The following is a 23607-nucleotide window of genomic DNA, read 5'->3' on the forward strand; positions in this document are numbered from 1 at the left end:
ATGGAGCCATATGAATTCCCTTCTTACTGTCGCAATACACCTCCTCCAATGCCCTTAAAAGCGGTATAGCTCGGTTGGTAGAGCGGCCGTGCCAGCAACTTGATGGTTCCGTGTTCGAGCCCCGCTTCCGCCTACCTAGTCACTGCCGTTGTGTCCTTGGGCAAGACACTTTACCCACCTGCTCCCAGTGCCACCCACACTGGTTTAAATGTAGCTTAGATTTAGGGTTTCATTAAGTAAAGTGCTTTGAGTCACTAGAGAAAAGCGCTATACAAATATAAGTCACTTCACTTCACTTAAAGGGGCTGGGTACAGTTTGAGATGGCTGGAGGCCGGAAAATAAATACACAAAAAAAGGACACACGTTCAGATTTTCAGGTCTGCTTGCTTTGCTTGGTTTAATTCATCCATCTGTAGCGTTTTGTCCAATGTGATTGAAAGACCCAGGAACCGAAGTAGTGGCATCGACACAATGTACACATAACCTTTAGCCACATAGCTTGTGGTTTTGAGGCAAAACGTGAGTTAAAACAACAAAAAAACACAAGGATGATTATAAACCTGCGGCGAAACAGGTGGAATACAGAAGGGATCCAAGTTATTGTGAAGATACCAAAGGAAATATATAACCGTGAATGATCAAACAGGCTAGAGGCGCACTAACAGTATAGACCTGCAGGAATAAACGCATCAAAATCATTCATCGTGGGACTATGTAATGAAATGCTATCATAGATGTAATCATAAACTATGGGTTATAGAGTATAGATATGAGTATTGCTCGATTTTAACAACCATATCATCATCTCCAATGAAAAACACGTACCTTCAACGTTTTTTTCCGGCGATACTTGCTTTTCTTTGGACAGCTGTGATACATGAGTGACTGTTCACAAGACAAGACATTCAGCGTTGAACAATGTTGGCAGAGATTAGGTTCAAGTAATCTGCACGGCACAGCAGTTACATACTGTACACATGAGCTTCTTTAATGACCTGTTCTCTGCATCGAACACTTGCTTCTCTTCATTCTTCTGTCGCACCCTCTCCAATAAATGGCTCACCCATTGTCCGTAAACAAAATTTTTTACAAAAAAAACGGCTGCTCAGACAAACTGCAACACCACGTAATTCTGGTAATACCCAAAGGAACAACAGAGGTTGTATAAATGTTGTGCTTCTTGGATTTCAGTTCAAAGAGTCCTCCGACTGCCCACGTATATTTAGACTTTGCTTATATTTAATATATACTGATAAATGTACACGTATAATCCACACGGAGCTCGGGGCCAGCAAAGAGGCTACCAGAAGTTCTTCTTCTTCCTATTTGCGCTTCTTTCGTTCTTTAGTTTGTTTCATCCGCCTTAGCAGAAAGGACAGATTGGCCCAATTTATTCCTCTCTTTCACCAGATCCCTGGAATCCTGTTTCTCTCATTCTATTCCCTCAGGTCATCTTTGGTAGAGTGTCCGACACTTTAGTGTGTCTGGTTGGGGATAAGAGGGTGAAGGAGTCGCGGTAATTGGGGAAGGTTGGGGTGGTAATACATGGAGGAGACGAACAGACACGGACATGGCTTTTAGGGAATCTAACAGACCGTTAGAGATTTTGGCCTTAAATACATAACTAAGTTTGTTCGAGTATGTGTTTGAAGAAAGAAAATCAAGGTAGGTTTAATGTAGGCGCGTTATCATGGATGCACAAAGAACAAAGTGGACAGGGACAAAGAAAGGGAAGAAGTCCGGGATTGAGAGAAGAAGTAAAAGAGCACGAGTCAGGGCAGTGTCTGTCAGCACAGACAGCAGGTGGCGCTGTGGCAGCCGCTCATCATCTGCATAGCGAGGTGAGGACGCAGGAAAGGCCGAACGTCAGCCAGCTGGCCAATGGGAGCGCCTGTGATCCACCGATCAGAACTAAGTGAGAGAGAAGAGAGAAGCCACGGAATTAGGTATGGTCTTTAACTAGCAAGGGATCAAACTCTTTCATAAGTGACTTCTAACACAACATATTACCTTGATATAAAATTACATTTGTTTCCCGAATAAGTTCTAGAGATTGTTACAGTGGAACCTTGATTTACTAACCCCCATTGTACAAACTTTTTGATTTACGAACCAAAGACTGAATAAAATAAAAATATAAACATGCTCTGCAGTGATGTGCGGTGATATAAACACCGGGTGAGGCATACATACTTTTTCGTCTTCTTTTTTTAAATTTTTTTTACTTAAATTCATATTGACGTTTTCGTCCTGGTCGTGGAACTGTGGACACGCTCTATACTCTCGGCAGGGTTCTTGAGTGTGCATGGGAGTTTGCCCAACCAGTCTACATGTGCTTTGTGGACTTGGAGAAGTGTCCCTCGGGAAGTCCTGTGGGGAGTGCTCAGAGAGTATGGGGTATCGGATTGTCTGATTGGGGCGGTCAGCTCCCTGTATGATCAGTGTCAGAGCTTGGTACGCTTTGCCGGCAGTAAGTCGGTCGCGTTTCCAGTGAGGGTTGGACTCTGCCAAGGCTGCCGTTTGTCACCGATTCTGTTCATAACTTTTATGGACAGAATTTCTAGGCGCAGTCAAGGCGTTGAGGGGTTCCGGTTTGGTGGCCACGGGATCAGGTATCTGCTTTTTGCAGAAGATGTGGTCCTGATGGTTTCATCTGGCCAGGATCTTCAGCTCTCACTGGATCGGTTCGCAGCCGAGTGTGAAGCGACTGGAATGAGAATCAGCACCACCAAGTCCGAATTCATTGTTATCTCCCGGAAAAGGGTGGAGTGCCATATCCGGGTTGGGGAGGAGACCCTGCCCCAAGTGGAGTTCAAGTACCTAGAAGTCTTGTTCACGAGTGGGGGAAGAGTCGATCGTGAGATCGACAGGCGGATCGGTGTGGCGTCTTCAGTAATGCGGACGTTGTACCGATCCGTTGTGGTGAAGAAGGAGCTGAGCCGGAAGGCAAAGCTCTCAATTTACCGGTCGATCTACGTTCCCATCCTCACCTATGGTCATGAGCTTTGGGTCATGACCGAAAGGATAAGATCACGGGTACAAGCGGCCGAAATGAGTTTCCTGGTCAGGATGCCACCCGAACGCCTCCCTAGGGAGGTGTTTAGGGCAAGTCCAACAGGTAGGAAGCCACGGGGAAGACCCAGGACTTGTTGGGAAGACTATGTCTCCCGGCTGGCCGGGGAACGCCTCGGGATCCCCCGGGAAGAGCTAGACGAAGTGGTTGGGGAGAGGGAAGTCTGGGCTTCTCTGCTTAGGCTGCCGCCCCCGCGACCAAACCTTCGATAAGCGGAAGAAGATAAATGCATGGATGGACTTAAATTCATATATGCAGCACTAGTCATTGTTGATGTAGGTTGCACATTAGTGACAGGAAAAAAAGGGAGTTATTCGTTTTCATAAAAACGTTCTCATAATAATATTATGATATGATAAATGGGTCCAAAAATTATTTGATAAAGTTGTTATTAAATACTTTGTGGTCCCATTTGCTTTTAACAAAATGAATCAAGTATTGTGAGTGTATATTACCAATCTGTGTTTGTATCTGAAGCAGCAATAGCTATCCTCCATGAAAACATACTTTGTATGATCGCATTCAATTTTTCAAATTGACTGGGTGTCGGTTTTAAAAGTGCTTCCCTTCTGGTCAACATATGAAATAACAAGTGTCTGTACAAATTTGAAGTGCTCCCCCGCTGGCCAACAAATTTAATCACAAGTGTGTGTAAGAAATTAAAATGCACGCCCTTTGGCCAAAATTAATTGAAAAAATAGAAAATATGTATATCGAGACACACGGTAGTAACTTAAAGTAAATAATAAAGATTAAAAACCAATTATAAACAAAAAACTAAAAGCAGCATTTTTCTCATAATGTGTCGACATGTTTCTTATAAAATTTCTCATAGTTTTTCTGTTCCTCTAATATTGCAATATTTTCTCGTAAAATTTTTACTTTTCAATGTCAAATAAAAACATTTGTCATAAAATTCTGACTTTTTTATCAAAATACTGCCAATTTTTTTGTTTTTCATGTAAAATAGTGAAATTTTTTTCAGGTAAATGATGACATTTGTCATAATTATGCCAAATAAAATTCCGATTATCATTATATTGCCAAATTGTTAAAGTTTTCTTTAAAAATTGTGACTTTTGTCGAGTAAAATTACAACTCTTTTCATAAAATTGTCAAAATGTTATGCTTTTCTTGTAAAATTTGTGACTGTAATAAAAAAAATTCCAACTTTTATCATAACATCGTAAAACATTTCAGTTTTTCTTGTAAAATTTTGACTTGCGTTGAATAAAATTACGACTTTTAATATAAAACTGCTAAAATTCAAAGTTTTTATTGTGAAATTGTGGCCTTTTTCTTGTGAAATTCCAACTCATTTTTCACAACAAGCTTTTTTATATTTTTATATTTATAGTATGTATATATTATTAATGTTGTTAATACAAATGTTCATATAGCTAGAAAGAGTGGTCCTAAAGAGGTAGGCATTTTTTTTCAGGTCTCAGAAAGGTAACAAATACAATAATGTGTACGTGTGTGTGTGGGTGTGTGTGTGTGTGTGTGTGTGTCAATAGGGCAGTTTAAAATGAACACATTGGAGCTTGTTGTTGTTGTTGACTTTGTTAATAAAGAGGACGTTGAGCCATCACCATTTTGTTTTGTTTGTTTGATGCAGAGTACTGAAAAACGATTTTTATTGTGTTGGAAGTGTACAAAAGTTTATTAAAATATGGGCTTTTGTCAAGGCTGGAACCCATTACTCATGTTAATATTGTTTCCTACTGTCACACTTGGACTATGACTTGGACTATTGGATAGTTTGTTTCTCCGATGCAAAGGGAAATTTGCACGAGCCAGACATGAACGTGAGTACATTTTTATTGAATAATCTAGTAAACTAAACAAAATGCAAAGAAAGGGTGCGCACAATGGCGGAGAACAAACTTGGCTAATGAAAAAACAAAAGATTAGTACAAAGGCTTACAAACTATAAACATGAAAAAAAACACTTGCACTGTGGCATGAATAACAAAACTTACGTGGCGTGGACAAAACAAACAGCATGGTATGGCATGAAGGAGTTGAGGAATATGTGGGAAGTTGCCAGGCCGACTACCTGGTAACTGTGGCTTAAATAATAGGCTATGAAAATTAACAAACAGGTGTGAGGGCTGAGGACAGGGGCGTGACATGAGGGCCTGGTGAAAATTAATGAGGTGCTATGGAAACAAAGAAAACAAGGAAGTGCAAAAGCAAGAACTGAATGTCCAAAAAACAAAACATAACATAACCAAAAAAAATAATAATTTCCTTGGCGTGACAATAACATATATTTCATTGCAAAAAGTCAATGTTCAAAAACAATAATTAAATGGATAACATTTAGAGGTATTTTATTTGAAGAAAGCAAAATTATCTGCAAATAGAACAAGAACATTTGGCTTGTCAAGACTTTCCAAAACAAGTAGAATTAGCTAACCTCAATGAACCCAAAATGTTATATATCCTCACTAATAACAACTGTACTACTATATGAGTATGTATTTTCTATTGTTATATTGAAAATAAAACAGCAAAGTCCATTTGGCTGTTATCTGTTTTAATTATGAGACACAATTGTGTCAAAGTCATGATTTTTTTTTTCATGCTTGAAATAAGAAAATATTACTTTGAAACAGTAGTTTTATACTTGTGAGTGTTGATGACAGCTTTGCAACAGTTGATATACTAGTTTCAAGCATGTCAATATAGGTCATAACATCTCAGCAACAAGCTGTAATAGTTTACTGAGATCATTTAGGAGCAAAACCCTCAAAACAAGTAAAACACTCTAACATAAAATCTGCTAAGTGAGAAGAATGATCTTATCAGACAGAAAATAAGAAAATATCACCATTATTTGAGATATCTCATCTTACCTAGATTTTAGTTTTTGCAGTGTTGTGCTTTAAATAACTTTTCTATTTACAAACCCTGTTTAAGAACCACTTAAGTTTGTAAATTGAGGTTCCAATGTACAGTACATGCAAATAATGGCAGAGCTTTTCTTCCTGTCAAACATACACACACACAGACACACACACCAGTGACCTGGAGAGATTATCCTGATAGCGAACAACAGAGGTAGAAATTATGGTGCTGGTTTGAAGATAACGGTGATCACTTTAGCACAGCCATGCAACAATTACCCAGTAGCTAAGAAATGTGATCTTTGAATGTATTGCAATCCACCAGTTAGCACCATTTGAAAGTCCTTATACCTGCCAAACAAAAGTTGAGTTCAATCCTTTCTTCTAATCCTTGTGATAGCGCAGAGACGGAAGCGTCTTGCAGCGAGCGTTCAACCGCCCGCCTGCCTGATAATTATCCATCTGCCTGCACGGAGTGTTCCTGCCTGTACACAACCTGCAGGACCCCCTTGCATGCTTCTTTCCTCTTCCTGTTTACGCCTTCATCCATTATTCAAAGCATCCGCCAGAGTGTTTACATGCACACACAGTATGTGCCAGATCTCACACCAGCCAGTGAAAGGATGCACCCATGCATGCTGTCAGTGTGACGTGCTAACAATTTGATTGGACCCTGCAAACAATATCTTCCCAGAGGGCAGGGATCGGCAACCAAAAATGTTGAAAGAGCCATATTGGACCAAAAATACAAAAACAAATCTGTCTGGAGCCGCAAAAAAATAAAAGCCATATTACATACAGATAGTGTGTCATGAGATATACATTAAATTAAGAGGACTTAAAGGAAACTAAATGAGCTCAAATATAGCTACAAATGAGGCATCGTAATGCAATATGTACATATAGCTAGCCTAAATAGCATGTTAGCAGCGATTAGCTTGCAGTCATGCAATGACCAAATATGTCTGATTAGCACACTCCACACAAGTCAATAACATCAACAAAACTCACCTATGTGCATTCATGCGCAACGTTATAAGTTTGGTGGACAAAATGAGACAGAAAAAGAAGTGGCATAAAACACGTCTTAGAAAGTCGGAGAACGTTATGCATGTAAACAAACTAGGGTGAGTTCAAGGACCGCCATAATGAGTAGGAAAAAACGTTGCTCGCCAAATACTCGAATCAGTGAAGCATGTTTAATATAAAAAGTGTGCTTTATAGCAATTTGGGAGGTTTGTGTCATGTTTGTCCTCCTACAAAAACCAAATTAAAACAAAAAATTCGTTTTTTCCCCTCATTTCCATTTTTCATATATTTTTGAAAAAGCTCCAGAGAGCCACTAGGGCGGCTCTAAAGAGCCGCATGCGTCTCCAGGGCCGCGGGTTGCCGACCTCTGCCATAGGGAATAATAAAAACCTCCTTAAAACATTGGACATTGATTGCGTTGACCGCAGGAATATAAGTAGAAATTTAAGTGTAAAAATAAGATAAGTGTCAAACGACAAAGGCCTAATGATAATGTGACTCACATCTAGCAACACGTCACAGTTTCACCCCAAACATGTTAAGTGTTCCCTAATAAGCCGCAAAGAGTTTCAAACTTGCAGGTATGACTGTCCCCATCAGAGAAAGAGAACTATTGATTTTGACTAAGGCCATGTCTACACTAAGTCCTTTAACCCCTTAAACCAGTGGTTCTCAACCTTTTTTCAGTGATGTACCCCCTGTGAATGATTTTTTAATTCAAGTACCCCCTAATCAGAGCAAAGCATTTTTGGTTGAAAAAAAGGGATACAGAAGTAAAATACAGCACTATGTCATCAGTTTCTGATTCATTAAATTGTATAACAGTGTAAAATATTGCTCATTTATAGTGATCTTTCTTGAACTATTTGGAAAAAAAAGATATAAAAATAACAAAAAACTTGTTGAAAAATAAACAAGTGATTCAATTATAAATAAATATTTCTACACATAGAAGTAATCATCAATTTAAAGTGCCCTCTTTGGGGATTGTAATAGGAATCCATCTGGATTCATGAACTTAATTCTAAACATTTCTTCACAAAAAAAGAAATCTTTAACATCAATATTTATGGAACATGTCCACAAAAAATCTAGTTGTCAACAATGAATATAATTGTTGCATTTCTTTTCGCATTTTGAGAGCTTACATTCATATTTTGTTGAAGTATTATTCAATAAATATATTTATAAAGGATTTTTGAGTTGTCGCTATTTTTAAAATATTTTTTTTAAATATCTCGTACCCCTTGGCATACCTTCAAGTACCCCCAGGGGTACGCATACTCCCATTTGAGAACCACTGCCTTAAACAAATAATTATTTAACCTAAGCCCCGTTTCACCCACACCAAACCATTGTTTAAGGTCCCCCCTCCTCGGACAAATTTTTACATGGGCAAGTGTGCCGTGAGTTTCTTGAATCTCTTGGATTTGTATGGTCTCATCGATCGTTTACAAAGTGAGTTCGGAGAAGAAGTGACACCAGAAAGACCACGCCACAGAGAGCTTCACAACAACCGAAGCTAAAAAGATGAAGGAAAGTCATTCAGACATGTCGTGTTTCTCTTTGTTCTACATGTACAGACGCTTGTGGAAATCAAACATGAATACCATAAGAGAAGGAAACGCGCTATTGCAGCTATGTCGGATACAACACTTCTCAGACGGCAAGAGAACATTCGCAGCTGTGATTCTATTTACCAAAAAACGTTGTCCCTTCCTCCCGAGTATGTGATCCAGGCAGTGTGTGGCTACAAATATTGCTTAATGGATGTGATTGTAAAATGGCCAGGCAGCGTGCATGATGCCCACATGTTCGCCAACTCCGCCATTAGTGCGCAGCTGAAAGATGTAACCATCCCCTCGTGTTCCAAACAACTGCTGGAAGATGAAGATCCATTCCCTGTTTTTGTTTTGGGTGACCCAGCTTATCCTCTGATGCCATATCTCATGAAAGAAAACCCCAACGCAGGAGTCAACCCTCAACACTGGTTTTATATATATATATATATATATATATATATATATATATATATGTATATATATATATGGTGGCGACTTGTCCAGGGTGTATCCCGCCTTCCGCCCGATTGTAGCTGAGATAGGCGCCAGCGCCCTCCGCGACCCCGAAAGGGAATAAGCGGTAGAAAATGGATGGATGGATATATATATATATACAAACCCCGTTTCCATATGAGTTGGGAAATTGTGTATATATATATATATATATATATATATATATATATATATATATATATATATGTAGGTGTGGGAAAAATCACAAGACTACTTCATCGCTACAGAACTGTTCATGAGGGGTTCCCTCAATCGTCAGGAGATTTTAATGGAAGCATTCACATACAATGGTTTTTATATAGGGCACAGAGTGGGTGGGTACAGGCAGGCGTGCCCTATATAAAAACCATTGTATGTGAATGCTTCCATTAAAATCTCCTGATGATTGAGGGAACCCCTCATGAACAGTTCTGTAGAGATGAAGTAGTCTTGTGACTGTTCCCACACCTACGTATGGCGCTCTACCACAGTATCGAGCACTATTCTCTATATAATCCAATCAAGACATATATATATATATATATATATATATATATATATATAAATATATATAAACCCTGTTTCCATATGAGTTGGGAAATTGTGTTAGATGTAAATATAAACGGTATACAATGATTTGCAAATCATTTTCAACCCATATTCAGTTGAATATGCTACAAATACAACATATTTAATGTGAAAACTGATAACCAATTTTTTTTTTCTGCAAATATTCATTAACTTTAGAATTTGATGCCAGCAATACGTGACAAAGAAGTTGGGAAAGGTGGCAATAAATACTGATTAAGTTCAGGAATGCTCATCAAACACTTATTTAAAACATCCCACAGGTCCATCCATCCATTTTCTACCGCTTATTCCCTTTTGGGGTTGCGGGGGGCGCTGGCGCCTATCTCAGCTACAATCGGCGTGCAGGCTAATTGGGAACAGGTGGGTGCCATAATTGGGTATAAAAGCAGCTTCCATGAAATGTTAAGTAATTCACAAATTGTCGAACAGTTTTAGAACAACGTTTCTCAACGAGCTATTGCAAGGAATTTAGTGATTTTACCATCTACGGTCCGTAAAATCATCAAAAGGTTCAGAGAATCTGGAGAATTCACTGCATGAAGTGATGATATTACGGACCTTTAATCCCTCAGGCGGTACTGCATCAAAAACCGACATCAGTGTGTAGAGGATATCACCACATGGGCTCAGGCAGACTTCATAAAACCACTGTTAGTAACTACAATTGGTGGCTACATCTGTAAGTGCAAGTTAAAACTCTACAATGCAAAGCAAAAGCCATTTATCAACAACACCCCCGGAACGCCGCCGGCTTCGCTGGGTCCAAGCTCATCTAAGATGGACTGATGCAAAGTGGAAAAGTGTTCTGTGGTCTGACGAGTCCACATTTCAAATGATATTTGGAAACTGTGGACGTGGTGTCCTCCTGAACAAAGAGGAAAATAACCATCCGGATTGTTCTAGGCGTAAAGTTCAAAAGCCAGCATCTGTGATGGTATGGGGGTGTATTAGTGCCTAAGGCATGGGTAACTTACACATCTGTGAAGGCACCATTAATGCTGAATGGTGCCTTCACAAAAACAATGCCAAGCTATGTGTTACAACAGCGTGGCTTTGTAGTAAAAGAGTGATGGTACTTTCCTGGCCTGCCTGCAGTCCAGACATGTCTCCCATAGAAAATGTGTGGCGCATTATGAAGCCTATAATACGACAACAAGACCCAGGACTGTTGAACAAATTAAGCTGTACGTCAAGCAAGAATGGTAACAAATTCCACTTTCAAAGCTTCAACAATTAGTTTCCTCAGTTCCCAAACATTTATTGAGTGTTGTTAAAAGAAAATGTGACGTAACACAGTGGTGAACATGCCCTTTTCCAACTACTTTGGCACGTGTTGCCGCCATGAAATTCTAAGTTAATTATTATTTGCAAAAAAAAATAAAGTTTATGAGTTTGAACATCAAATATCTTGTCGTCGCAGTGCATTTAATTGAATATGGGTTGAAAAGGATTTGCAAATCATTGTATTCCGTTTATATTTAGATCCAACACAATTTCCCAACTCATATGGAAACAGGGTTTGTATGATGGCTAAGGTGTGATTCACTACAATAGGGCCCCGCAGCACACTGGATTCCAGTTCATTGAAATACCACAACACTGAATATTGTTCAAAGGAGATACATTTTAATTTAAAAACTTGCACACTAAACACAGCAAACAAATGTAAAATGCACAGTGAACTTTTTACAATATAACTCTTTTAAAAAACTTCACAGTGAAGTAAATGCATCTACTGGAAAGTTTGGAGCAAATGGACGCTCAGGTGGATTTTATTTTTATTTGCAATTTTTTTCCCGAGCATGCGTCCTAAAATGTTGAAACTAAATGTTAAATGCTTTGGCTGTTGCCCCTGCGACCCAACCACAGATAAGTGAAAAGTAAAATAAATGGTGTAAAATCATATGTAATAAATTGTGATTTGGTTGTGCCACAAGGATCTATTTTGGGTCTCCTGCCTTTCAGTATATATATTAAGGACCTCCCCAATATTTACACAAATATTATATGCCAAATGTATGCAGATTATACACTCATTTATGTGGTAGCCGACGCCCCTCAACAGGCTTCAGAGATATTAACCAGACAGCTTGCTGAAACAGCAGGCAGAAGCTCAGCTGATATCCGGTAAGTGGCGACTTTTTAACCACAATTTTCTCACCGAAACCTGCTGGTTGACATGTAGTCGGGATCCATGTCCGCTCTGATCCATAGGAAAGTTTCACCTCTGTGAATTTTAAAAAAGGAATCACCATGTGTTTGTGTGGCTAAAGATTCCCAACTCCGTCTTTCTACGTGGGGCGGTATAGCTCGGTTGGTAGAGCGGCCGTGCCAGCAACTTGAGGGTTGCAGGTTCGATCCCCGCTTCCGCCATCCTAGTCACTGCCGTTGTGTCCTTGGGCAAGACACTTTACCCACCTGCTCCTAGTGCCACCCATACTGGTTTAAATGTAACTTAGATATTGGGTTTCACTATGTAAAGCGCTTTGAGTCACTAGAGAAAAAGCGCTATATAAATATCATTCACTTCACTTCACAACATGGCTTCAAAATAACTGTTTAACCCTAAATTATAACAACACAGTCTCACTGTGTTTCTCTTTGAAGAAACAATCAGTAAATGAAATTAAGGTCACATTAATCCAAATAAAATAGAACAGGTGAAGAAAGTTATATAGTTGGGTGTTACTGTAGTTTGGATTCAATGCTAAAATATAGTTGCCATATTATAAAAATGACTAAGACCATAAAAATAAATATAAACTGTTTCAGGCTTATTAGACCTTTTGTATCTGTTCCAGCTGCAATTATTTCTAATTTATTTTTATTTTGTACCTGTCTTAATCCTTTTGTATGTGTTTTTCGCTTTTCTCATCTTTTCTTTAACAGTCTAACCAGGGACAAGGGTTGTGGCTGGAAGTTTTTTGTACTTTGACATATGGGTAGCAATGTTTAATTTTATTGTCCCCGTCAAATAAAAAAAAAAGAAAAAGAAAAAAGAAGATGAATGGATGGATTAATGGAATGTTAAATATATCAAAAAGGGACAAGCGGTAGAAAAATGGATGGATGGATATAAATGTTAAATATAAACATAAATGTTAAATATAAATATTAACTATAAATATCAGTATTAAATAAAACATTACAAATAAATGTTAAATATAAATGTCAAATCTAAATATAAATGTTAATCAAAAATGTTAAATATGAATATGAATGTTAAAATCCAAATGTTGAATTTAAATGTTACATATACAAAAATAAATGTTAAATACAATTATGATTGTTAAATCGAAATGAAAAATGTAAATGTTATTCTAAATATAAATGTTAAATCTAAAAGATAAAATAAAAATGTCAAATCTAAAAAAAAATGTTCAATAAAAATGTAAAATACAAATATGAATGTTAAATCTAAATGTTGATTTTAAATGTTAAATACATGTATTTATGTAATTATGAATGTTTACTCCTAATGTGAAATCGGAATTTTTAATGTAAATGTTGAATATTTATGTAAACATTTTTTTTAAATATAAATGTTCAATTTAAACATAAATATTAAATAAAAACGTTACATCTAAATGTTAAATATAAATGTCAAATATAAATATAAAAGTTAATTGAATTTTTAAATATAAATATGAGTGTTGAATCTAAATGTTAAATATCCATCCATCCATTTTCTAAGGCTTATTCCCTTTCGGGATCTAAATGTTAAATATAAATGTTAAATTCAAATGCTACACACACAAATACATGTTGGATATAAATATGAATGATAAATCTAAATAGAAAATCTAAATGTTGAATCTAAATGTTAACTCTAAATATAAAATCTGAATCTGAATGTGAATTAAAAATGACAACACTAAATATAGATGTTCAATAAAAATATTAAGTACAAATATGAATGTTAAATGGAAATATTGATTCTAAATGTTGAGTATAAAATAAAAGTAAATGTAATTATGAAAGTTGACTCCAAATGTGAAATCATAATTTTGAATTTAAAATCTAAATATATTTTTTTATCAGATTAAATCATTTTATATTTTATTAAATTAACATATTAAATGAGATAAATTATAAATAAAAACGTTACATCTAAATGTAAAAAAAATCAACATTTAAATTGGGGGAGAATTGTTTAGAAAATGAGCTCAACATGAGAAAAAAAGGTAAATATTCAAAATATATAAGCTAGAAAAGAATGGTAGAATTATTTACATCGGGCACCCTGTAGGTATGAGCTATATTTATTCCCGAAAATTTTGACATCCAGGTTTAACGTTTGACTTGCTTGTAGTTTGCCATAAAACTTGAATGCTTGTGGTTGCAAGCAGTGGGCACGATGATGAATGTGTGTGAGAATGTCGGTGTGTGTGATAGCTGCTCTTGAAGTGCGACTTAATCTTCTTTTTGCTTTCTTTTTGTAGATCAACCTCTCATCCATCGTACATACACGTGGTCCTTCTCTTTTTTTCTTGACCTTTTGTGCACAGTCCCACCTCTCAGGCTAATGGTGTCTTCACGCTGTCATGCACTCAACGTCTGTAACACGCCATCATTTTGTTCCATTTGTTCACCTTTAAGACAGAGCTACCAACAATGTTACTTACAAGTGGAGGATACTTATGGAGGGTGTTTGTATGCATTTATAATACGTATTTTTTGTGTTATGAACACCTTGTCATTACTTTCTACAAAAAACCCTGCGGTGGTGTACTTATAAAGAAAAGATGGAGATGGAAAACAGGTAGGAAGAGTCAGCGTGGGTGGGAGAAGTCACAGAATGAAAAGTATAAGTTTACTTTATATGCATTTCTTAACTACTCAGTGGTTAGAGTGTCCGCCCTGAGATCGGTAGGGAGTGAGTTCAAAGCCTATTACCTCTCTGCAGGCACTTAGCATCAAGGGTTGGAATTGGGGGTTATATCACCAAAAATTATTCCTGGGTGCGGCCACTGCTGCCCTTGCCTCCCAGGGGGTGATCAAGGGTAATGGGTCAAATGCAGAGAATAATTTCGCCACACCTGGTGTGTGTGTGACAATCATTGGTACTTTAACTTAACATGTAAGGGTATCGGGAATGTGACTTTTAAACAAGTCATCAGCGCACTAAAAAGGTGGGCTTCATTGTAGATAGCGTTGAAGGACTGCTTCCATAAAAAATGGTACCTGCATGTTTCAAAAGACAGCAAGACGCCACAGGAGTATGAAAACATGAATGTGCAGTAAATGAGTGTATCCATGGCGAAAGCCGCCTCGTACACGCAATATCCTCATTTGAATAGGGCAGTCTGCACCACCCACCCACTACACCAAGGGAGTAGGTTTGATTTTGAGATTGGTGGGGACACAAAAGTGCTCCAAGGCAGCACTCTGAAAGTTTACTTCTTTTTTTTTTACATTAGCAATCATAATTTCACGTCATGCCGATGTTATAGGGTAAAGCAACTAAAATGAAAGCAAAGGAGACAACTTCAAAGAGTTCTCATCTTTAGTGCAACTGTGCATCATACTGTCAATTAACATAGCCCACTGTCCATCAACAACATCAGAAATACATTCATGCAATACAACATTGTAAATAAACAGAAATGAACTGTAATAATCTTTTCCCCAACTTGTGTTAAAATCACTTACAATTTTTCCCTTCATCTACTTCTATCTATTGCTGCTTTTGTACTGTAAATATGTTTGTCACTAATAAGTGAAGTGAATTATATTTATATAGCGCTTTTTCTCTAGTGACTCAAAGTGCTTTACATAGTGAAACCCAATATCTAATACTCAAATACAAGCAGATTAGTGTCCACTGGTTGTTCTTATTTGAAAGAGCCAAACACATGCCTCCGCCGGTCTGTCACAGAAATGAACTGCTGGCAAAAAATATGGTGATGCATGACAGATACATTAAAGACAATGACCATAGAGCTTGATGGTACAGTTACTGCCTGAGCAAAAAGGCTTTCACTAAATATGAATATTACTTAATATTAATTAATTATATTTTATAATTGTAAAATCACATGATCATCTAGTGAGGGTTTATTGTATTTCCACCACAAAGTTTTGTTCATTAGTATTTTCAAACCGTTGCTCACTTCTACACAAATACATGAAACTAAAGAATAATTTCAAAAATAAAACGGAAAGGTGAAATCCGGCAATCTGATTGGCTGTTAACCGTGGTTTAAATATTCTAAAGCCTTATCACAGCGTAGGCTATCACTCCGCCTCAGGCACGTATGACTGGTATGCATGGAAGTTGTTGTCATGTATCCATGACAACAGACTGTTGCACTCAGTAGTAAAAGACAGCTAATGTTTTTACGATGTTAAAAAACGGACTAAAGAAGTTGAATTCACATGTTCAAGGTTAACTTTCACCTCCGGGGAGGGTTAACAATGGTAGAGGGGACTGAGCATTGACTTTCACCTGAAAAAAAGCGGAGGAAAAGACGAGATGCAGTGCTAATTTGGAGCTAACGTCTGGATAGGTGGGACTATTTTTTCCACAGTGAGGCTATTTTATTGGATAATATGTATTTCTGGTTGAATAAAACTACATTAAATTGATTGAGTATTCCTATTTCATAATGCCTTTATTTGTAACCGTTTTATAAAAGCAATATATCACTCCAGTCCATGGTATATGCTCATTATAGCACTCTAAGGGGCGTGACTGGAGTGATATATTGTTGAATTATTCAATATTGTTGAGCCTCTATACACCCTTGAAGTAACTTACAGTTTGACTCCTAAAAAAGTCTCTTATATCCAGTTTTCTTTTCACTGACATCCTTCAAAACCTACAGCACACACGCACGCAAACAGACACACAGCACTGACATTAAAATCCATCTAGGTACCGTGTGCCAGAAACAACAAATGCTGAACATGTTGACAACTTACACTTACTTACAACTTACACTTACTTACAACTTACACTTACTTACAAGTTAGAACTTACAAGTCACACAGAGTTGCACTGCCTCTCGCCCGCTCGCTAGCCACTAGCATGTAGGCTAGCTTTTACAAGCAGAAGGAGTGACAGCGGGGACAGCCAATCACACGTAAGGTAGCATGAAAGCGGCAACCAATCAGGGAGCGATATTTAGGTTAGAGGCGGGACTTCTAGCAGAGACCGACATTTAACCCTTTCTGTGCCATAATCATTGACTAAACATTACGGGCAGCGCTTGTATTGATAGTGACTACACAGTAGCGGCTGGATATTGGTAGGGAAGTGTCCCTAGCGTCCCTACCCAATTCTACGCCCTTGCACTACACTCGGACCTGGCGGAGAGCATGAACACGTTCAATGGTAGGCTCAGTGTCATGATCCACGTCTTGGATCATGGCATATTCTGGTTTTGGTTCTGTTTATCACATTCTGTCTTGTATTTGGCTTCCTCAGTTCTTTTGTGGCACTTCCTGGTTTGTGTCTGTAGTCCTAGCAACGCACTTGTGTCACCTGCCTTCCGTTTAATCACGCACACCTGCCTCCTGATTTATCTCCTTATTTAAGACCGCCTTTGTTGGACATTCATTCTTGGACTCTTGCTTGCTACACGCAACAACTGACACCGCTCTTCCAACATTGTGGTAAATCTTTTTTTGTATACTTGTTAGCTTCTATGATATTTTGTTTGTTTATGTCCCTAGCTTCCACGCTAGCGCCCTTTGTTCTTTCTAGCTCCCAAGCTAGTTCTGTTGGTTTTTGGTTAGTGCCTTTATGCAAGTGTTTTTGTTCTTAGTTTGTTTTATTATATAAATACATTCTTATCCCTACCCTCACGCTGTGTTCCATCCTCCGCTGCACCCACGAGAGAACAACTTGTCACCACAATGCCACCTAGACGTCACACTCAGACTCCCAAAATGCAACACAGAACGACACAGGAAGTCCGTCATACCGACAGCCATCAGACTGTATAATGCATATGTTTCTTTTTGACTGTACTTTAATGTATAATAGACTGTAGTCATATTATTCACATGTGAATAATGCTGTATAATAGATTGTATTTATATTATTCACATGTGAATAATGCTGTTAGTAGACTATTTATATTATTCACATGTGAATAATGCTGTAAAATAGACTATTTATATTATTCAAATGCGAATAATGCTGTATAATAGACTGTATTTATATTATTCCCATGTGAATAATGCTGTATAATAGACTATTTATATTATTCACATTTGAATAATGCTGTGTAATAGATTGTATTTATATTATTCACATGTGAATAATGCTGTATAATAGACTGTATTTATATTATTCACTTGCGAATAATGCTGTATAATAGACTGTATTTATATTATTTACATGCAAATAATGTTGTATAATAGACTGTATTTATATTATTCACATGTGAATAATGCTGTATAATAGACTGTATTTATATTTTTCACATGTGAATAATGCTGTATAATAGACTGCATTTATATTATTCATATGTAAAGTACAATAGACCGTATTTATATTATTCACATGTATGAAATACCTAAGTGTTTAATGTCTATTGTGAGCGACTGTGGTGCTGATTTTCCCCAAGGGATTGATAAAGTACTTTGTATTCTATTCTATTGTATTTTATTCTATTCTATTCTATTCTATTCTCAATTGTCTTAGTAGATCACAGGTAACGCACCAACTAACAGTACACGCACACTGTTTAGTGCACGGTATTTGGATTTTAGTAGATCAGGCCCCGAGTGTTCTTTTCCATATTTTATTGTCGAGTCCGCCCCAAAAAAAACATTTCCCCAATCTATCTATCTTACCTGTCTTACCTGCGCTGGCTACAGTGTTTTCCTGCTTGCATTTGCCGAGAGTGATGGACACGTCGTCGATAGCGATGTCACCCTCGAAGCCTGGCCCTCGGATTCCTTCAAAAACAATCTGTATACAAACAAAAAGAGGCAAAGGGTTTTGATTATTTTTTTTAACAGTGAATGTTTAAGTGGCATTTTATAAATCATTATGGACAACAATTGTTTTGGTGAGTGATGTATGCAAATTACGAAAATATTCCCCCAGTTGTTTACTAAATGCTGGCACCTTTTTTAAATTTAGGCACTGTGACATTTTGAAGAAATACAGTATTGTAATGACTTTAAAACCCACCAATCACACATCATTAAGTTATAACAATAAACAAAAAGGTCATATTTTTTACTCCAGGGATAAAGCATCAGAATTCATGGAATGGTATTTTGTTTTTAATGAACAAAAACTAAAATGAGGACAATAATGTTGTTGTAAATAAGCTTACATTTCTCTGACACAACAGCACCCATCCAATAAATACGAATACTTCTGATGCATTTCTCTGACAAGCGAACAGGAAAATCAGTGGCCTCCAAAAGGTACAGTAGGAAGGTGATTCAAACAGCATCATACATCACAGTTTACCTGACACATGAAACGTGACAAACTGGGGAGGGGCACTATCCACTTTAGCCACAGTAGTGGTAAATATCTTAAAATGTGTTTTGTGGCAATTCGAACATTGACCACAGCACCAGTTGGTGTGTGGAGTGGCGCTTTCCATCATTTTCAGCAGAATGAATTGCAAAATGATTAACTCGCCAACTTTTTCTCGCACCCAGTAATGGGTCATTTTAAATCCCTGCCCTATTGTAGCTGGTTGCCTGATTTTGAGTAGCTAATCGAAATAAGGTTTGTTTCACCACTTTGTATTTTTGTTTAATTCAGAAACATTTTTTGAACATTGAACACAAAATAGCACTGATACAATGACCACCATATTTTCATTTGCTGTTTCAAAATATATCTGCTTTGCAATTAAAATATTATTTAAATGCTGTCCATTAAAAATAAAATCTAAGTACCGTAAATTCCGCACAATAAATCACTACTTTTTCCCAAACTTTGAACTCTGCGACTTATAAGATTTTTCTTCGCTGACGGCCATGAAAAAAATTGTTAAAACAGAAAAACAAGTGAATACACTGAAAAGGTATTTTATTGTTTGTGCAATGACGCCATCTTTTGGACGAGTTCAGTCACTGCATGTGTTGCAGTGTCATTCCATCTTGTGCTTTCGACCGGAAGTAGAGTGCTGTTCTAACCGTTCATTCCTACAGTATTTGTACGAACTCTTCATTCATCACTCCAAGCAACATTTGCAAGTTTTACAATATAACTAAAACTGTTTATACCTACTAAGCCGTCCCATGTGTGATGGCTGTAGGAGTGTTTTCATGCCTATTTGTATGTGTTATCATAATGTAATAACGTTAGCATTGATAGCATTAGCTAATATGCTAACACATTAGTGAGTGTCTGTGTTAGTGTTACAAACTTACAACTGCATTTGTTTTTTTGATTGTGTCAGTTTCAAAAACTCCTCAGTAAATTCACCAAGACATCACCTGAAAGCTATTGAGTCTGTTTAGCTGATTGGAGAGCTAGCTTCCGCAGCTAGTGGGTCCATGACGATGACTTTTGTTTTGTTTGATCAGTCATTTTACTGCCGTGTTACAGGCGATGTTTGGAAATAATTAAAGTATGTAAATAAACATTTATAAAATATTCATCGGTAAATAACTTATTTTGCAATGCATATATCTGTCGCTTATAGTCAGGTGTGACTACCGTATTTCCCTGAATTGCCGCCGGGGCGCTAATCAATATAAAACCTCTTCTCACTCCTGCGCTTACAAAAGGCATGTGGTAAAAGTAAGCATGCACTAATTATTTTAAAACATCTTCTCACTCCGGCACTTACCAAAGACATGCAGTAAAAAATTGAGTGTGATGTAGGCTTGGACCTTAAATCCTACTGAATAGCTCTTAATCTTCTTCCCTTTATGCGGTTTCAAATTACCGGGTATTGAAATCAGCCTCCTCCATTTTGAAAATTATGACAGGGGAAGTGTCACTCGTGACGTCACGAGTTTGTAATTCAAGGCAGGCGCATACTATATGCCCTGCGACAATTCAACGAAATACGGTAATATATAGAAACATATTTTTTCCCCTATAATTTAGTGGGTGCGGCTTATATACCGGTGCGCTCTATAGTCCGGAAAATACATAGCTCACTTCACTTTTCATTTTGTCAAAGTAGCTCTCATAGTGATGAAAGTTGGATATTTCTTAATCTTAACTTTTCATACCGGGATATAATTTTCCCCAGGTGTCAACCCTAAACAATCTGAAGTGGGGAATTTGACCAAAAGTCTTCCTGACAAGTACCATGGTGCATTTATCTATTGTGCACTCTTCAAAGAACAAAAGAAAATAAAACAACAGTTAAAAAAAAAAAGAAGAAATAGAAGAGATTTGTGTACAAACTTCCCGGCGACTTTCCCATTTCAGCCAGCAGCCATCTGGTTTTGACTGACAGTCTAATTACTGCAGTGAGCCAAGGCTCCAAAAGCCCACCGCACCCAGCTAATCAAAAGCCGAGCATATTCTGCCTGGAATATACCGAGGGAGCACAAACAAACAGGGAAACTACTTTGTTGTAGAAAAGTAACAATAATAGCATGACTATAGCAGATATGGATAAAGTTTACTATCATAAAATATGACAAAGTTACCTTGTCTAAGGTGTAATGGTTAAGTCTAATGGTAGCTGTGATCGGTGGAGGGAGGGATCTGAATGATTAGTCCACCTTTTATATGTGTTGTTACATTACACTTTGTACAGACCCCATTTCCTTATGAGTTGGGAAATTGTGTTAGATGTAAATATAAACGGAATACAATGATTTGCAAATCATTTTCAACCCATATTCAGTTGAATATACTACTAAGAAAACATATTTGATGTTCAAACTGATAAACATTTTTTTTTCTGCAAATAATAATTAACTTAGAATTTGCCAGGCCTGGTTTAGAACAATCTTCAAATTTGGTGCTCTAAAAGATTACAGACAACATGTTGTTGTTCTCACATGAGTCCATCCATCCATCCATTTCTACCGCTTATTCCCTTTCGGGGTCACGGGGGGTGCTGGCGCCTATCTCAGCTACAATCGGGCGTAAGGAGGGGTACACCCTGGACAAGTCGCCACCTCATCGCAGGGCCAACACAGATAGACAGACAACATTCACACTCACATTCACACACTAGGGCCAATTTAGTGTTGCCAATCAACCTATCCCCAGGTGCATGTCTTTGGAAGTGGGAGGAAGCCGGAGTACCCGGAGGGAACCCACGCATTCACGGGGAGAACATGCAAACTCCACACAGAAAGATCCCGAGCCTGGATTTGAACCCAGGACTGCAGGACCTTCGTATTGTGAGGCAGTGTCCTAAGAAATTATAAAGACAAGAACGAAAACGAAGATGGGTTCAGGTCGATTGAAGTGGTATGATAGAGATTTTATTATTGGGGTGAAGAGTGCGGGGGTAACAGTCTCTTTGGCCCCCTCCCACCCACATCTACCAGAAGAACACCAACGCGTTACCAAATTATCTGTGAAATATGATAATAATAATAATAATAAAAATAATAATAATAGTAATAATGTAATATGTACTAATAATCAACCTGGGAGTAATTTTCACCCCAAATTTAAAAGGAACACCCTTAAAACAGGCTAAAAATCATGATAAAACTGTAGTTACAAATACATTGCAGGGAACAATGGACGTATCAAAAATAAAGAAAGCTTTTAGTGACTCAAAAACATCCATCCATCCATTTTTTACCGCTTATTCCCTTTAGGGTAGCGGGGGGGCGCTGGAGCTTATCTCAGCTACAATCGGGCGGAAGACATTAAAATGTTATTTTCCACTAATCACAGTGCATTTGTGTATGAAATGCAATAACATTGTTATGAGGATAACACTGTACCTCACTTTGAAAAGCCTTGGTATAACACAAAGGTAACACTCATATACAGTGGGGCAAAAAAGTATTTAGTCAGCCACCGATTGTGCAAGTTCTCCCACTTAAAATGATGACAGAGGTCTGTAATTTTCATCATAGGTACACTTTAACTGGCCCTGCGATGAGGTGGCGACTTGTCCAGGGTGTACCCCGCCTTCCGCCCGATTGTAGCTGAGATAGGCGCCAGGGAATAAGCGGTAGAAAATGGATGGGTACACTTTAACTGTGAGAGACAGAATGTGAAAAAAAAATCCAGGAATTCACATTGTAGGAATTTTAAAGAATTCATTTGTCAATTATGGTGGAAAATAAGTATTTGGTCAACCATTCAAAGCTCTCACTGATGGAAGGAGGTTTTGGCTCAAAATCTCACGGTACATGGCCCCATTCATTCTTTCCTTAACACGGATCAATCGTCCTGTCCCCTTAGCAGAAAAACAGCCCCAAAGCATGATGTTTCCACCCCCATGCTTCACTGTAGGTATGGTGTTCTTGGGATGCAACTCAGTATTCTTCTTCCTCCAAACACGACAAGTTGAGTTTATACCAAAATGGATACATGGATGATACAGCAGAGGATTGGGAGAATGTCATGTGGTCAGATGAAACCAAAATATAACTTTCTGGTATAAACTCAACTGGTCGTGTTTGGAGGAAGAAATATACTGAGTTGCATCACAAGAACACCATACCTACTGTGAAGCATGGGGGTGGAAACATCATGCTTTGAACGTTTTTTCTGCTAAGGGGACAGGACGATTGATCCGTGTTAAGGAAAGAATGAATGGAGCCATGTATAATGAGATTTTGAGCCAAAACCTCCTTCCATCAGTGAGAGCTTTGAATGGCTGACCAAATACTTATTTTCCACCATAACTTACAAAATAAATTATTTATAATTCCTACAATGTGAATTCCTGGATTTTTTTTTAACATGCTGTCTCTCACAGTTGAAGTGTACCTATGCTGAAAATTACATACCTCTGTCATCATTTTAAGTGGGAGAACTTGCACAATCGGTGGCTGACTAAATAATTTTTTGTCCCACTGTATGTTTACTCATATTTAATATTGACAGTCACCTCGTCTTATTCGCTTTGTAAGTAAACATCCTTT

General features: G+C 37.7%; 1 protein-coding gene across 3 annotated transcripts in view; it reads right to left on the minus strand.

Moving 5' to 3' along the window:
- Positions 1-371: 371 nt before the first annotated feature.
- LOC133537626 (MAM domain-containing glycosylphosphatidylinositol anchor protein 1) overlaps positions 372-23607 on the minus strand; it is a 569362-nt gene continuing 546126 nt past the window's right edge. For 2 of the 3 annotated variants that reach the window (XM_061878797.1, XM_061878796.1), the window contains exons 17-18: positions 18406-18523; positions 372-1912 (exon numbers count right to left, since the gene is read on the minus strand). In XM_061878797.1, coding sequence (XP_061734781.1) covers positions 1827-1912; positions 18406-18523 — 204 coding nt within the window. In that variant the 3' untranslated portion in view covers positions 372-1826. The remainder of the gene's footprint in view (positions 1913-18405; positions 18524-23607) is intronic. The other variant, XM_061878798.1, reaches the window with a different exon arrangement.

Source organism: Nerophis ophidion, linkage group LG02, assembly GCF_033978795.1.
Source record: "Nerophis ophidion isolate RoL-2023_Sa linkage group LG02, RoL_Noph_v1.0, whole genome shotgun sequence".
Taxonomy (NCBI): Eukaryota; Metazoa; Chordata; class Actinopteri; order Syngnathiformes; family Syngnathidae; genus Nerophis; species Nerophis ophidion.